The 17,231-nt window shown below is 43.9% G+C and overlaps 1 protein-coding gene across 8 annotated transcripts; it reads right to left on the bottom strand.

Moving 5' to 3' along the window:
- Positions 1-425: 425 nt before the first annotated feature.
- Positions 426-17,025, bottom strand: NCOA4 (nuclear receptor coactivator 4). Of its 8 annotated transcripts, none has more exons than XM_083614744.1 (10): positions 16,774-17,025; positions 6,448-6,599; positions 5,905-6,045; positions 5,639-5,727; positions 5,102-5,210; positions 4,799-4,876; positions 3,803-3,949; positions 2,651-3,637; positions 2,354-2,443; positions 426-1,590 (listed from the first exon to the last, which is right to left on the bottom strand). In XM_083614744.1, exons 2-10 carry the CDS (start codon positions 6,595-6,597, stop codon positions 1,585-1,587), a joined length of 1,797 nt encoding a protein of 598 aa, XP_083470870.1. In that variant the 5' UTR covers positions 6,598-6,599; positions 16,774-17,025; the 3' UTR covers positions 426-1,584. The 8 variants fall into 8 exon arrangements, with proteins under 8 accessions (XP_083470870.1, XP_083470873.1, XP_083470871.1 ...); XM_083614747.1 differs by having other exon boundaries at positions 3,803-3,946; positions 16,774-16,924; XM_083614745.1 differs by having other exon boundaries at positions 16,762-16,865.
- Positions 17,026-17,231: the final 206 nt, after the last annotated feature.

Here is a 17,231-nt window from a genome sequence, read left to right as displayed (position 1 = left end):
GTTGAGTCTGTGTTGTTCTTGTTCTATTTCAGGTTTAACCGAACTAACAAATTCATGTTTATATTTTAAGGTATTGTCAGCTAACTGAACCAACCCCTTAACCCATGGCAATTATGGTGCTGGCGCATGAGCTCTATGCTGCCACATAATGCATAACCCTGCTGCTGAGCAGACAGCAGGCCCAACCTTGCCTTACTAGCAGAGTTGGGTGTGGTCTGCAATTCCAAATGATTCAGCTTTCTAAGAAACTTAACTCGGATTGAGTTGTCAGTATTTTCTAGTATACACATGCAAACCATATAATTATACAAAGTCTGCACATGTCAAACTAAGAAGTTGCCACTGTTTCTGTGTATGTAGCCTGTTTATAACATTTTCACAAAATCTCCCATGAAGAAACAGAAGTATGCAAAGACGAAACTTGGTTTTTGTTCACAGCAATGGTTTAATGGAAAGACTTAATCAGCATCAGGAAATATTGAACTGATGAAGAGAGAGCAATTTTTAGGACTTGATAAAGACAGTAGGCTTGGCCTCCATTTTCATCATTCATTTCAGGTCAACTATCTGAGGTTTGTTAAACATTCAAAAGCCACACATTTCCATTAAATGGCTCAAACTACTACTGCAATTAAAGGAGTGCACTGGTTAAAGACAGGTGACAATAACCCTTTTGCTACTGAAGGCCTAAGTTTATATAGTTTTCAGTAGTTTAGATCAATCTACTCAACACCAGTCAAAGAGCACTTTAAGATGATTTTTTGACAAGGATCAGAGCTTCTCAGAAATGCCTCAATATCCTGTGATACAAGGCAAGTGGTATTAAGGTTGTACTTAAGCAACATTTTCTTTACCCCAAACACCTAAATCTACTTAATCTAAATGTATCAATAATAGTATAAAGTTAAGAAACATGGAAGTTAAATTTGCATTAAATAGCAATGTGCTTTAGAATACCTAGACACCACTTGAATCCTGGTCAGTTTCCACAACTTAAGGTTGGCACCAAGTTACTGGGAAGCTTCTGATCTTGTTTGGCATAGGATCCATTCCAAGAAAATAAAACATTTTAACCACTTGGTATGAAGCTCTAAAACAATCATTGTTGCATAAGAGCAGGATCACTTTAAATATATTGATCTAAAATGTCTAATATATTTACAACCAGGAGTTGTTTAAAATAAAGGATAGGTTTGCTAAATAAAAGGAGTTTTCCCTCCCTGGGGTCTAAGTTAGAGTTTACTTCTAAATCCTCTACTAAGCAGTCATGGAACAGGAAGCAAGAGTCTTTTGTGCCATGTGTACTCCAAATATAATCAGGAAGATATTTCAAAGCACTGACTTCCATGTGACCACCCAGGGAAAGATCTTCATTTCATAGGCCCCTAGGATGCATACAGTTGCTTCTTTGCGGCGTGAGTCAAATCCACAGCCCAAAGTTGACAACCATAACTCAGCTACATACAGCTTTAAAGTGAAGTTTGGAAGAGGCAGATGAATCAGCCACATAAATGCAGTAGATTGCAGTCAGTACAAATGTGCGATGATCAGCAAAAAGGTAACTCTTCAAACAGTCCAGGTTTTTCACATCTAGAAATGCAATCCAGAATTGTTACATTAGAACAGAAGCTACACAAAAAACAAATCTTTTTTTCAAATGCACCTGTCTTATTAGATTCAATTACTGGAAACAGTAATATTGCTGGAATTGTGCAACTACACCCATGATATCCTTGGAAGGTTAAACGCACTCTGTATCAGCAGATCCTGGTTGTAGGCTACGTACTTTGCAGTGTACATTCCTGAAGCAATTGACCTGGATAAGGGTTCATAGACCAGTGCAACAGTTAGTCTATGCCTACACAATGCCATCATATGCACATTAAACTTTCCCCTCTCCCTTCAAACATGCCATGTAGCTAACAGAAGATAAACCTACAGAAACTCCAGAGCAAGGAAATTCCCTCGTCTGAAGGTCAATGTGGGCGAACTGTTACAGAGCAACTGAGTAGTGACACCCAGCACTGTCATCACTACCCATTCCATCACGAGTATTCGGTTTCGAGAATACGACCACCTCAGATTTCATCACAAAAATCTAAACTGTAGGTTGGCCAAATATAGAACTTTAAAAACTAGTCCAAGTCTTGCTTAAAGATCCAAGGAACACAGGGCAAAATGACTGGGTTACAATAATGATTCATAGTTCAAGGAACCAGGGATGGTAATGTTTGATCCCTCAAGTTTTTAGGAACATGGGCTGCTTGAAACCTTGGAGGTGAATAAACAAGCTTATCAAAGGAAAGGTGTTAAAGACTCTTGCTAAAATGAGAAATGGCAGCTGAATGGTTACCTGTAGAGGATTCTGATATAGCCATTTCTCTCTCTCCACATTCAGCTTCATACATGCAAAGAGGTCACACACTGTAGGAAGGCCGTAGTCCTGGAATAAAAGGCAGATTTCTCATTAAGCTGCGCCTAGTGTGGATCACCATGCTAATCCTGTATTTTTGAACAAGCAACAAGTGGTGCTAAAAAGTAATCTTAAGAAGCTTAAGACTGCTCACCACAGACTTTCAAGGAACCTGTAGGAGCTATTTAAAAAATGTAATGCTAAAGGAGCCAGAGACAGTTGAGTGTTAATACATACGTGTGCCTTCTTGCGTTGCAGCCATTTGTCTTCTGCAGGAGGCTGACTGGAAGAGTCTGTGTTCGCTGAAGACAACACCCAGCTGTTTACATTAAGAGGGAGGTGGAATGGTTCTAGAAGCTCCAGAAGAGAACTCTTGCAACTCACTTCTGCTTTCTCCCTGCTTGCTTTCTCCTCTGCACCCAATGCTATGGCCTCTGGCTTGGCTAGCCAGGCTGATAATGGGGTTTCAAGCAATTCTTTCAGTGGTTTTAGAATATCGGGACTGTCCTGTTCGGTTGCAGAAGGGACCGGTTCCTCCCCCAGCTGTTGAGAAGGATAGAGCCAGATGTTCAGGGGAGACTTAGCTTCACCAGGCTCAGTGATGGAGCTAGGTGTCTGTCCTACTGGCACCCCATTTTTATCCTTGCCTTCTTTCCGAAGAAGCCACTTGCACAGAGCTTCCTTCTCACAGTTTCCATCGCACACACACTCTGAAAAGCTAGAACATGGCTCATTGGCTCTGCATACTTCTTCGACTTTGAAAGAGGGCTGCAGAAGCCAGGCATCATTGGTGGACAATTTCTTCCCTTCCAGGTGCTCACCGAGGCACCTGAGATTGCCAAGGTTTTCTATTTCTATACCCTTGGCCTGGATGCCACAACAATTGTTGCAGGAATCGGCTTTGGGGAGCCAATCGCTGATATTGTATTCCTCCCTAAAGGGCTTAAACACACATTCCCACTTCTCCAAGGCATTCATGTTTTCCGATTCAGAAGGCGTAAGCAGCCAGTCGGAAAGATCCATCTCTTCTTGCTCCAGGAGCTCCAACTCATCTATCTTTTCAATGGAAAAAGAGGAACTAACTGTGGAGGTGGAACTTTTGCGCCGGCGTGAATCCATTTTCTCAGGAGATCCTTCTTGTTGGTTCTGCAGGAGCCAATTCTCCAAGTTTCTCAGATTTCCCCAGGCTTGCTCCAAGTAACACATTTTGGGAGACTTTAAATCCTGACAAACAAAATTGATACCAAACGTTAAAAACTTCCAGGAAAAAGTTCAGTTAACAAGATACCATTTGCACCTTGGTGTAATGCAGAAAATGTAAAATGAGAAATCCCACCAGTTCTAAAACTTACTTTTTCCCAAGTACTGCAATCAATTAAAATACGTTACCTGGTTGGTCACTGGTGAATGTGTTTTCAAGAGCCAGTCTTCGTAGTTCTTGCTAGGAACATGTGGACCACAGCAGGCACTGTCAGGTTTACTTCCAAATAGCCAGTCAGAGAGTGGGCACCCCACAGTTCCAGAAGAAGGCTTCTGCTAACATCACAACAGCAAACTTATTGTTACACATTCAGTTCTGGTTAGAGATCACCAGGAAAAAACTACCACCACCCCAAGGAACAACCAAACCATCATTGGAGCCTGACAGATTTATGAAGGGATTCTTTTAACATTTGAGCAGGAAACACTTTTGGAATCAGATTTGTTGTGAATCTACACAGCATGCTCAGTTTAGACCTATTATCAAGTGCCCTAATTGGTGGGTCATGGCATGATAGCTATTCACAGGAAATACATAGAGTGTTCTAAATATTGTAGCAACTCCCTACAGATGAAAGGCATGCTCGCTTATGGTGCATGCAAAAGGTAATCGCCCTGAGAAGTCAGAATAGGGGTGGGCCTGCTGTCCAGATCCTGAACTTCCCCACCTCCTGCTAGCAATTTTGACGTGGGCACAGCTACCCACTATCACCATGAGTTCGAACTACTTTTCAGGTAGTTTGGATTCAAACAGTGCCTGCACAAGCCCTGTTTTTGGCAGAAATCAGGAACTCTGGAGTTGTAGCCATTCCCAGCAAGGCTTCCATTTGGCACAAAGTTGGAAAGGCACTGAATGCAAGTCCCACTTGCTAAATGGCAATTTGAACTCTTTCTTTGCAGCCACTTCCTTTACCTGCTCCACATCTGATGTCAGATGTGGAGCAGTTGGGCATGTGCTGGAAGACGTTCCCTGTTCCTGGATTGTAAGGTCACAGCAAGCACACTTGGTCCTATACCTCTAATCAAGCCTTCTGCTAAGTCTCTCAAGTCACAGAACCCACAATGAAATGCTGGTAGATACTTCTGTTCTGCTGCTATCATGCAGGAAACAACGTTTAACTCTACCTGCTCAAGTTTGGCTGGCACAGGGCAGTTCTTCCCAGAAATCCATGGGGTGTAGTCTTCTTCATCATCAGAGGTTTGCTATTTTTAAATACACAGAGCAAGTCAGAATTATGATAAACTTGCTGGTTGTAACTTACTTCTTACTGAGCTTGTCATTTTAAAACTCTGCAATTTTTCAAGCCAATAACATGTTGAAAACCATGAACTTATGCAGCCCTTCAGGATTCTAGCTACTGATTATAGGCTTCCAAGTAGTAGATACATAGAACAGATCCCACACCCTTGAGGAAATCCTCTACTCACCATTGTTGTGATTGAGCCAAAAGATGTGATGGCCTCACGAAGGAATGGCATATTCGCCTCAAAGCTCAGAATGGAATTTTCTTCTGGTTGGAGAGTTAAATTGCCCAGTCTGTCAAAGGGGTGGGGTGGGGGGAAGAGAAAATATGCATCAAACACTCAAACTGAAAAAGCAAATGATCATGAACATTATTTTCCATAGCCCCAAAATGAAGCCACTGTTCATTAGATAAAAAAGTTGAGCAGATCCTGCTGAAAATGAGGCCTTCGTGACCTATTTTGAACTGTTCCAAGGATATTAGGCCTCTCAGGTTCTTACCAATTTGATCAACAAATCAAAACCAATCAGTCACTTTCCAAGGTCACAATTTATAAATTTGTAGTTCAATATTTTCAAGACACATTAGGAAATTGGAGATTCTATTGTGCAGGAAGATAAATTGTATGCAATCTCATACCACTGATAATGGTGTGAAACACACCTTGTAATTTTAGTAATTCGAAGCCTGGCAGTAAGATGAATTCAATAGATTTGCTTACCTCTCCAAACACGCCGAAATTTGATTGGCAAGGTCGTTACTGTGAGGCTGCTCCAGCTGATGGATGAGGCAATTGAATTGTCCTAACAACTGTAAGAGACAAAAGGACTATACATGACTTCACTATGAACATCAAGAGCCAACTTCAGAAAGGCTCAATGTGTTCTTATGCCAATCACAATTAGCACATACTTAAGGCTAAATTACTGTAGTTCTGAACCAAGAGTTTCAAGCATAAATTGAACTAAGTGTACGGTTAGACCTTACCCAACAGAGTTGCTGGGCCTGCTGTTGCAAGGCTTCCTCTTTCAGCTGCTGAATGAGATCCACCTGCTCAAGCAACCAAACTTCACGGCTGCGCAAGCATTCCAGGTGGCGGCTGATGCAGCTGTGAATTTGAGCTTTCACCTGCAAGATAAAAAATGCTGGATTCAGTCACTGTTCTTAAGACTAGTTCTAAGCCACAAGTGTCTGAAGTAGAATCAACCAAAGCCCATTTAATATCATTGTTATGCCAAGTTGTTTGTACTTCATGCAGTGGTGGGCCCCCAATTAAACGTGGAAAGTTTCAAGAGATAGCTAGCACCCAACTGACCCTCCTCCAAGGCTCCCAGCACTGCCACAAGATGCATTTATAGTATTCCTCCCTGGCATCAATGAGGAATGATGAAGTATTCAGGTATAGTAAAGCAGGAAGTGCTGCTACATATGCGATGCTTTAGTATACATGGAGTAGCATCAAGATGATAACCTCCAGAATCAGCTATGGGATTTTTCATTTATTTCTTCCCCTTCCTGTCCCGCAAATACCTCTCTCCAGTTGTCTTTAACTTGCTGTTCAGCCTTGACTACTCCAGCAATTGCCGTCTCCAAGTCCTTCTTAGCCTGGAGACACTTGACAAGGGGTTCCTTGCTGCTGGAGCTTGCACTTGTCTCTTGGGGTAGACTCATCCTTGACATTTCTAAAAAGAGAAACACAAAAAATAATGTGCCAATATGCCCCACTCAAACAAGCAAAGGAGGATGCAATGGGTAACAGACTACACAATATTGTTTTCACTATTCTAGATAATTTTGCCACCCAGCCAGCATATTTGTGCCCAAGGATTCTTGCAACCCAAGTCTGTCTTAATTGTGCTGTTAGTCTTTTCTTTCCCAGTCCCTGACTATGGTCCTACCTCTGCATTTTCAGCAGATCAACACTTCCAGTATTTGTTAGGTGGAAGCAGCAGCTGCAATATCCAGCTGGCTTCAGAGATGGCTTCTATCATCTTTGCACACTCCTGCCCTGCTCACAAGAAGTTTAACTAATGCTCATGACCACAGATTATAAATTCAAGTTGTACACAGGCTTCCCAAAAACTCTTAAAATATTCTTTCAGACACCCACGATACTAGCACATTCCTAGAGTCAAGTTACACAACCAACAAACTCAAATATGTTTTACAGGACTTCAGATTGTAATTGGACAGAATGTTTCAATAAATGTTTTCCCCTATTAAAGCAAATCATCTGCACTTTCCAGAACCCAGCAGGGACCAGTTTTTCAATACTAGCCCCCAGTTCAATTCCATAAGGCCATATTCCATGCCCCTTGAAGCAATTTTTTGTTGTTGTTTTTGTTCCATTTGGGTGATTAAAGCAGCAGTCCTACACTTACTTAGCAGAAATTCTATTGTCTGCAATAGGCCATGCTTTTGAGGGAAGATGTATATTGCACTCTTTTTTGTTTTAGTTTTCAGCCCCATTACTTTTTATTTTATTACATTTTCACCCCTCTTTTCTTCCATCATTGAACCCAAGATGACACAGATGTGGTTCCCAGCACACAGAACTAAAATTTAGTTCAGTTTAAGATGCCTCAAAGACATGGGCATAGCCAAGGAGAGGCAGGGGCCTGCCCCCTGATATCTTCTTTTTGGAGGAATTTTTACCCGCGATCTCCCCTTAAAAGCTCAACAACTCCCCCTCCCCAACAAAAATCCTAGGCATGCTCACAGCCAGTCTATGCTACTGGCATTCTTTCGAATGTAAATCCAGCAAAGAATTCAGACACCAGCTTTAAGAATAATAGGTGCCACTCGGCCAAGTTTTACTCAGTGAGTAGACTCAGAGCTTAACGAGCATGAACCTTGCTCCAAGTAGCAGATCAGCGAAGCAGACGTAGCCTCTAAAGAAATCAAGACTTCTGGCCCCTGCACGCCTGAGGAATGTGGAAACGAGCAGCAGCTTCTGTTAATATTAACCAGCACGCGAAATGAAACCAGGCAACCTCGGCAGCCCGGTGTTACGCTTATTTCCCCGCTAAGATCCAGGAGGCTTGCTCGCGTGTGCAGTTTTCAGAGGCTTCTCTGTTTCCTGGCATCGGAGGCGGCCGGCCCTGTACACATTTCTCCCGGAAGGGGGCTTGATCCCAATTGTGCATCCTTGGGACCATTTTGGCTGCCTTGGGCTGCCCCTTCGCTTCCCTCCCGCCCTGCAATCCTGCATACCTTATGCACCGGTCTCTCACGTTTCTAGGGAGGACGAGGGCCGCTTCCTCCCGAGCCAGGGGCCGGCGCCTGCAGCACGAGATAACTCTATCCGCCCAGCGCAAGGCTGCTTTAAAGGCGCCTGCTTCCCAGAGCACATTCCGGGCCCGCCCCCCGGCTCCTCCCCCGCTCCCGCCCTCCTCGCCCACGTGGCCAGAGCCGCCACAGCTGGGACGGAGCCTTGCACGTCTTCCCGGAGGGAGGGAGGGAGGCTTGAAAACTGCCCAGCAACTCTCGCGAGGAGGGAGCCCGATCCGTCCTGCAGATCGGGGGCGAAAGGCCAAATGCAAATGCAACCGAGAGGCACCTAGGCTTGTTCCAACGAGGGGGAAATCCGCTTCCTAAAAGAGGATCTGCCACTAGGCGCACGCCTGCCTTTATAGATTTACGCCTATTATTATTAATAATAAAATCTATATAGCGCCCTATACCCGCAGGTCTCAGGGTGGTTCACAGGACCATCTCTAAGATGGTTTGGGTGCAGCCAGAGCTATTGCCATATTCCAACGCTCCATGTGGAACCTAAGGATTGGTTTAGGGGTTATTATGCATGTTTCCTTTTATTTATACAGTGGTACCTCGGCTTCAGGTTACAGACTCCGCTAACCCAGAAATAATACCTCGGGGTATGAACTTTGCTTCAGGATGAGAACAGAAATCGTGCAGTGGCGGCGCGGCGGCGGCAGCAGGTTGCCCCATTGGCTAAAGTGGTGCTTCAGGTTAAGAACAGTTTCAGGTTAAGAATAGACCTCCGGAACGAATTAAGTACTTAAGCTCAGGTACCACTGTACTGTACATTGCTTCTGCACAGTGTTTGAAATACGGCATCCAGTAAAGTGTGCAGAGACGGCCAGCTCTCCTGAGCCGGAGGAGATCTGGCACGAAAGTCGGGCCACAATGGCCACTCTTTGAAAATGATGCAAAAAGCATTTCCCACAAGCGTGTCAAATATAGCCCCATTGTTTCTCCAGTAAAGAGTCACAGATTTGTTCAAGTGTCCCTTTTAAAATTATTAAACATTCATGCACAAAAGTGTGTCTTCAAACTATATTGCTGGCCAAAGGAAGATATGGCCTTACATCTATGAATGTCCGAAATGTGAAGTAGTGCTTGCATATATGTGCTATAAACAGGATTATCTATGATGGTGTTTAATGCAAAGGTAAAAAAATTCAAAGATAGCAGAAGCCATCTTTTGGAAGCTTAGAAGGATACTGGTTTCAGTGTTAGAACTTTAGAAACGGCATATCAGGAAAGAAAAGTCTTAACATAGTGTTACAAGAATTATACCGGTTCTTGGATACCCCATAAGGGAAAAAGAGAATTTTTTTTTTTTTTACAACAATAGCTAAAGACTACTTACTGCACACACATGCCTTCAACATACTGGAAAGTTATCCACTAAAGAGAGAGACACAGAAAGGTGGCATTCTTAATTAGGTTTCAATCTTGAGACTACCAAAAGGTGTGCATTAAAAGAGGCCTGTTTCTTCAAGCCATTGCTATGCCAAGTGCTTCCACTACGGCCCCTCCAAAATGCAACCATTGGCCTGATCCTATATGCATATTTGAAAGGCATGCAGAGCTTCCTTCCTTCCTCAAGGGCAAAACACATGCTTTGCACGCATGTAGAAAGTGCCACGTTCAAGCCCTGATTGAAAGGATTTCAGGAAGCAGGATTGAGAAATATTTCTGCAGGGATCCACTTTCAGAAGAGCCAGTATTGGCTAAGGGGGTGGAGGTGGGGTGTTGAGCTGCATCAGTTGCTGTTGGGACTGTAACTTGCACCCCCCCCCAACCATTAGCCAGCTTGGCAGGGGCTGATGGAAGCTGAAGTCCAAGTGTCTAGGTTTCCAAGCACAGGTTTCCTTCTACTGAGCTAGATGGATCTATGGTCCAGCTCGGTATGAGGCATCTTTAAATGTTGCAAGAGAACATGCATAGGATTAGGTGTCCAAACCAGCCTAATAAGTGTGGCTATTAGAATTACCATCCAAGGACCAGTTGTTCAAAATCGCACATGGTGGCGTGCTCCTGTTCAGCCTTCCAGCCAGCTTGCCAGACCATTTTCCAGGGCACTCCATCCCCCACCAACAGCCAGCCAGCAATCCATGTGCGCAGAGCATACATTGCCCTCACGTAGCTATTAAGAGTCAACCCTAAGGAAGCACACTCTCAAAAGATTCTCTGTTACTTCTGCAAAGCATGGCGCTCCCCCCAAAACTTGCTCCCTGTGTAAGCAGTACTGTTTTGACTATGGAAGACTCCGTGTTTGGAAGAAGTTCATTTTTAGTAAGGGGTAAAGGGGACCGCTGACCATTAGGTCCAGTCGTGGCTGACTCTGGGGTTGCGGCGCTCATCTCGCTTTATTGGCCGAGGGAGCCGGCGTACAGCTTCCAGGTCATGTGGCCAGCATGACTAAGCCGCTTCTGGCAAACCAGAGCAGCGCACGGAAACGCCATTTACCTTCCCACCGGAGTGGTACCTATTTATCTACTTGCACTTTGATGTGCTTTCGAACTGCTAGGTGGGCAGGAGGTGGGACCAAGCAACGGAAGCTCACCCTGTCGCAGATTTGAACCACTGACCTTCTAATCGGCAAGCCCTAGACTCTGTGGTTTAACCCACAGTGCCACCTGCGTCTCTAGCACATTTTTAGTATATAATAAATTCTTTTTACACTTATTCACACCTCTTTTCCTCCAAGAGCTGAAGGCAATATACGTAGTTCTACCCCAGCCACCCAATTCTATCATGTCAACCAGCCTACAAAGTTAGGCTGTGAGGGCACAAATTTTCTGAGGCCATCAGGTGAACGTTATTGCTGAGCACTCCAGACACAACACACCAGCCTTCTCTCAAATCAACAAGTGTAGCATACACCCAAAAATCAAATATAAACTATTAGCTCAACTTTCACCATTTGTACTTTTGCAGCCAACCCTGGGCATATAAGTGGTTTATACCCCTTCCTATTTCTTTCTTTATTTTACTGCAGCGATGCTTGAATGATCAAACGAAACAAAATAAAATGTTAAGCCAATTAAGGCTGCAGTACATAATATAGTACATAATTCTTTTGTAAGTTTGTCTGCTAAGCATTTGTGGGACAAACTACGAGCAGTTTTGTCAAATGTAGTCCTTATTACTCATAATCAGCATTTAAATAAACCTGCATTACTCAAGAATGTTTTTTTTAATTGCTTACAAGATGACAGTCCTTCTTGCCTGCTTAATGCAGGTGTTCAGTTAGATCATTCTAGGTTTAGTTTGTTTTGCCTGAAGAATCATACTAATATCCATCTGCCAGCTTAAACCACAAAATGTTGCAATATATCCCACTGTTGTGCCCTACCTGACAAAGCTTACATAATTCAAGCACAGACATGTGTATAATGGAATTATTGCTTGTTTGGTACTACTTGGAAAACAAAATGTGTGCTGCAAGGGGTTGGATTACCCTCAAGGTCCCAACTCTACCATGCTATGATCTCACTGGTATGTGAGGAGATATCAGAGTTCTTGTGATATTTGACTTCAGATAGGGTTAAGGTTGACTTCAGTTGTTTTTATTTTGATTCTGTATTTTGTGGTTTTATATTCTGATTTCATCCTGTGAACCGCCCTGAGACCTGTGGGTATAGGGTGGTATAATAATAATAATAATAATAATAATAATAATAATAATAATAATAATAATAATAATAATAATAATAATAATAATAATGGCAGCATGTTCACACATATCACAAGCAGCATGCAGACTTTAATAATAGGAATGTTCCAGATTACCCACTCATCAGGACAAGGAAGCAGATATCCTACCCCAGCCACCTCTCCCAAGTTTCTCCTATTCTAGGGTTGCCATTCGTCTGGAATTCCCAGACATAGCCAGAATACGGCAGTTGGAAATGGTGTCTGGGTGGAAATAGCTTGAGTGTCATATCTGCCAGAAGTCTCCTTAAAAATAGCTCAACTTTTGTGTCCAAATTTTCACCCTTTGAAATATGGCAACCCTTTTTATTCCAAAACACCTCCCACATATGAGCTCTAAGCTACCTTGCCTTCTGAAATGTATCTTAACTCCATAGTCAACTATAGTCAACAAACTATAGATCCTATAAGTCACGAGACTTCCACAAAAGCTCAAGGATTATTAATGATTGTAGGACCAAAACACAAGAAGAAGAAGCTGTGTTACATATGCAGACAAAATAGGTCAGGATGTTCCGAAAAGCAACATGGCTTTTCCTTGAAACACACAACTCACTGTGCCAAAGACTGAAAGCAGACGTATAGGTACAAGTTAGTTCAAACAACCCTCTAAAACGGAACTAGAAGATATTTTAGGTTCATTACAAGAGGAACTGCAACTCTTGCAACATTGTGTTCCTGTTTCATAGAATATATCATTTCTAAAGTAGGTTGTGGAAAGAAGCACTTATTAACAATACCATAGGCCTCCCCCCTCCTATATTCTGTCACTGTGTTATGTTAGAGAACCTAAATTCCCAGCATAGCTAAGTCCTCCCCTTCCCATCTACATGAGCCCTAATAGTTAACCAAGTAGCTGCATGCAACCACAAGGAATACCGTATGGATACAACTGCTTTACATGCACCATTAAGTATCTCTGTGGCAGATATTCCAGTAGCAACATCATTTTACTAAACCTAATTGATTCTCTGATCGCTTGAAACTAAAACCAAACACTTTTTCCCATATAACGTTTTCCTGCCCAGTTTCTTAAAAACAAAGAGCACAAGACAAATAAAAACTATGGGTGGAATCCAACTTTGTGAGCTTGGACTGCCCCTCACGCAGTCTGGAGGATCCTCATGCAAAGACTCGTGGTGTTCATGAGGGGTTGGAGGAAGGAGGGGAAAGGAAAGACCAAGCCAACCCACACATACAATATTTACCGTATTTTTCCCTCTATAACACGCAGATTTTTTCTCCTAAAAAGGAAGGGGAAATGTCTGTGCGTGTTATTGAGCGAATGTGTGGTCCCTGGAGCCAAATGGCAAAAAAAATCAGGCAAAAATCAAATCGCGCGTCTCGGAGAAGGGAAACCTGAAAAGAGGAAGTGGCTGCTTTCCTGCATTCTGCCTCAGGGTCTTACTGCCCACCCTCCTCTGTTTCCTTGCTGTGTTTGCTCAAACGGAACAAAGAGCAGGGAAAGCCCCTCCCCTCCAGGCAAGCAGAGGGGCTCCGGTGCTGCTGAAAACATGCAGGAGGGAGAGAGAGAGAGAGAGAGAGAGCTGGCTGGCTTGGGTGGGTAGGTGAGGGAAAACTTTTGCCTTCCTTTCCTCCCTCCCGTTATACCCCTCTCCTGCATTCTTAGCCAGCTGCTTCTCTGCACACCCCTCTCGTGCTCCTTGTCCATTCTGTATTTTTCCTTCCTTCCCCACTTAAAATGTGGTTAAAAAGCATGGATCCACATGGATCCTCAGGATCTTTGCATTGGGTCACCCCAAATTCACCATCAGAGCACATAGCATGTCCATGGCTACAGCCTGCCCCCCCCCAAATCACACACCCACTGTTGCCTGGGGCTGCAATGGTGCAAAAACGTGGTTACAAAGCATGGATCCACAGGGATTCTCAGGATTTTTGCATTGGGTCACCCCAAATTCACCATCAGATCACATGTCTGTGGCCACAGCATGAAGCACAAAAATGATACATCCACTGTTTCATTCAGAATGTTTTTTCCCTTGTTTTCCTCCTCTAAAAACGATGTGCGTGTTATGGTCAGGTGCGTGTTATCGAGCGAAAAATACGGTATGTCAGTCACTTGGGACCTACAAGGAAAGGGGGGAACTGCCCAGTGAACCTTATAGTCAAGAGGCTGTTTACATGCTAAAGACATTCCCTGCTCCATACAACTTGCACACGCCAGACAAAGGCTATCAAAGCAAAAGGAAGTTAACACTGACATTCTTGACAACCGTCTGTCCTAACACTGATAGTATTTTCTATGGTTGTAACTAGGAACTGGAGTGTCCCCATCACAGCCAGTACATGCATGGGGTTATATCCTTACTGTGTGTGCAGCACTGAGTGGGGGCACATTTGAGATACAATGTGAAGTAAAATAAACACAACCACTTCATGTTACCTGGTGCTCCTCTAGGATTATTTTAATAGAAGCATAATCCTCTGTGTGGTTTTCCAACAAATCATTTTGAAGGGACTGCAAATCCAATCCCACCTTCAAAACATGTGGTGCCTGAAAGGTTTTGTGGTCACATTCTTTGCATGCTCATAAACACAAGATTATATTCTTACAGAATCATCAAGTCACCTACTTTATGACTTGCCAGTTTTCCATTATGTGTTTCTATTAAAAAGAGACCAAAGGAAAAAAACAACTTTGTTCTATTTTGTCTACCTTTCCTCTTAATCCAATACAAGAGAGAAAAACATAAAACACATGCAAATAAAAGCTGCAGCGTAAAGCCTCAGGAATTTCCCCTAAAAACCCAGAGGCTTCAACAAAAAGCCACTTGCCCACGTCTCAACAACAGGACTCAACTTTTAATAAACATATATCTCTGAAACCAAGTATACTTCCTTTATCCCCAACACAGAAATATTGGTGGGGGGAAACAAGACACGTTGAAGATTAATTGGTTCTTGAATTACAGATGTATGGGTTTGTTGTTGTTTCACAAGAAACTAAAACTGCTGGAGCATATATTTTTAAGATGCAAACTCCGGAAGGTGTGGTAAGTGGCTTTTATACCAAGACCAAGATTCAGAGACTCTTAAATGCATGCACTTCCCAATTTTCTACACACATCACTTCCAACATTATGACAAAGACTAGTCCCAATTCTAGCTTTTAGGAGAATAGTAGGCAATAGGGAAGGCTACTGCTGAAAATAATTACTCCTAACTGCTGTGCAAGTGAAGCTTTCTGAGATGCACACAGGACACTATGTCATCACTAAGGCAGAGCGCAAGGCGTGGGAGCCCTGCGCTGGGCTCCCACGGCTTGCGGAGAGTTGCCTGTTCTGGGGGCTGGGGTCAGGGGAAGCTCGGGCTTCCCCCGCCCCAGCCCCGCGCCTGGGGGGGAAATAAATTTTTTTTCCTTTATTTCCCCCCCAAAAAACTAGGTGCGGCTTATGGGACGGTGCGTCCTATAGGGCGAAAAATACGGTAAATGTCGTTTCACTTAAAGAACATTTCTCTCCCTTTTCAAAGCCCACGATAATCTTACATCCCACAACTCCATTTCCCTCTAACTTTCAGCATGCAGACACTTAATCTCAAACATTTAAATAGCTCTTGCTGTCATGCAGTTCTACATTCTTGCTTCTTAGCAGGGGCTGAAAGTTCTCCCTGTGCCCCACAACTCCAACTGTAGTGATAAGCATATTGTATTATTGTTATTATTTATACTCCACCCATCTGGCGGGGTATACAGCCCTGCTGTATCTACCATGGCACTCACATCTCCAACCAAATTATTTTGAGAATACCAGAAGACAAGACTTGCACCAGCCAGTGTAACCTCAAAGCTTTCAGTAATGCACCAGAGAGACTGGTGCTGCAATCATACCACGCAAGGAATTGCAAGGTGTGGCTGCACCTGCCAGGAAAGTTCTGGCCTTTATGAGAGGCAACCCCACCCACTCCGTAATAACCGTACTAGACAACGATGGCACTGTGTAGCAACTTTCCCCTATCCACATCAGCTACAGCTTGCCACCACTACCTCTTAATTCCTAATATAAATAACCAACCAGAGAAACACTTAACTCTGGCTTGATCATGTCCAATGTTTGGATTTATATATAAAAGGCAGAGATCATGATTCCACCCTTCCTATGTGGTACAGGGCATCATAATTCCAATTTTGCTGATGTAATGAGGCTAGACTGAGGGATAAGGATAGCTGTATATTCAAAATCATGTACCGAGGTGGGTTGAAGGTAGATTGAGATCTGGGCAATTTATGGTAGACTTGCAAGAGTTTGACTCTCAGATTATTTAACAACAGCGGCAGCAAAGCTCCCACCTCATCCTCAATTAGATGGCTAAAATGAAGAAAACCAGGTGGAGATTGCCATGAACACAGTTCTGCTACTGAAAAGCAACAGGCTTGTCATTCCTTAATTCTAAATATATAATTTCCCATCCTGTCCCACACAATGTTCCAGTTGCTGGAACAGCTCCATGCATTTTGAGCTGCTTCGGCTATGAATGCGATCGATCAATGGCATTAATAAACAGGTGAGAATGTGAGCCACCCGCGCCACGGGTTTTCTTAGGCCCCCAACGACACCCAAAACATTTTTTTTTTAATTTGGCAGGGGGAGGGGCTTACGTTCAATCCCCAACTGCAGAAATACCAGACACTTTCAGCATAAGGAAGCAACGCAGGGCCTAAGCGTTACATTTCACGGTGAACGCCAGGAAAGACTGACACGCGTTGGACTCTTCCCACGTGCAGTTACGTAACCGGCTCCTGGGACGGAAAGCGGAGGGCAATATAGGTCAAGGCGAGCCTCTCCGCCTCACCTCCCTCAACACCCTCATGCCGGACAGCGGCCGAGGCCCTTCCTCCCAACCCGCGGCTCCCACCTTCTGACTCACCGGGCAACCTGCAGGCAGCGGCCGGCGCAAAGGCGAAAATCCCCGACGAGGCGACTTTCCCCTCAAGGAGCTCAGGCCGGAAAAGAGAGTTCGCGGGGTGGAGCGGGGGCAAGATATCGCGAGATTTCCGCGGAGGCCCGGCGCCTTCGGGTGACGGTATTCGGCCGCCCCCTCCCGTTGGTTAGCGGCACCAACGGAGGCGCCCAGGAGAAGAGAGGCATGCGCACTCGCGCCTCCAGAAGCCGCTGACCGGACTCAATTGTGGGCGACGTCACTTCCACCTCCTCTTTACGTAAAGCAGGCTGGGAGGAGGGAAATAGCTCGTAGCTCAAAGAAATAGCCGGGGAGGTTGTTTGGTTCAAGACTTTCCCCTTGGCTTTGGCCTCGGGCTTACAAAAAAATTTTTTTTAAATGTGTCGTGTAGGGGTCATTATTATTTGTTATTATATGATGTGTTT

This window comes from Podarcis filfolensis, assembly GCF_964270895.1.
Source record: "Podarcis filfolensis genome assembly, chromosome: 5".
Taxonomy (NCBI): Eukaryota; Metazoa; Chordata; class Lepidosauria; order Squamata; family Lacertidae; genus Podarcis; species Podarcis filfolensis.
Note: the sequence above shows the minus strand (reverse complement) of the source record. Positions and strands in the feature narration are given on the sequence as shown.

Bases quoted from the DNA above. Each gene is read 5' to 3' on its own strand.
- NCOA4 (XM_083614744.1), bottom strand. From the start codon at position 6,597: ATGTCAAGGATGAGTCTACCCCAAGAGACAAGTGCAAGCTCCAGCAGC. The intron at 6,046-6,447 runs GTATTTGCGGGA...TTTATCTTGCAG, and splicing joins TTAAAGACAACTGGAGAGAG to GTGAAAGCTCAAATTCACAG. The intron at 5,211-5,638 runs GTAAGCAAATCT...CCCCTTTGACAG, and splicing joins ATTTCGGCGTGTTTGGAGAG to ACTGGGCAATTTAACTCTCC.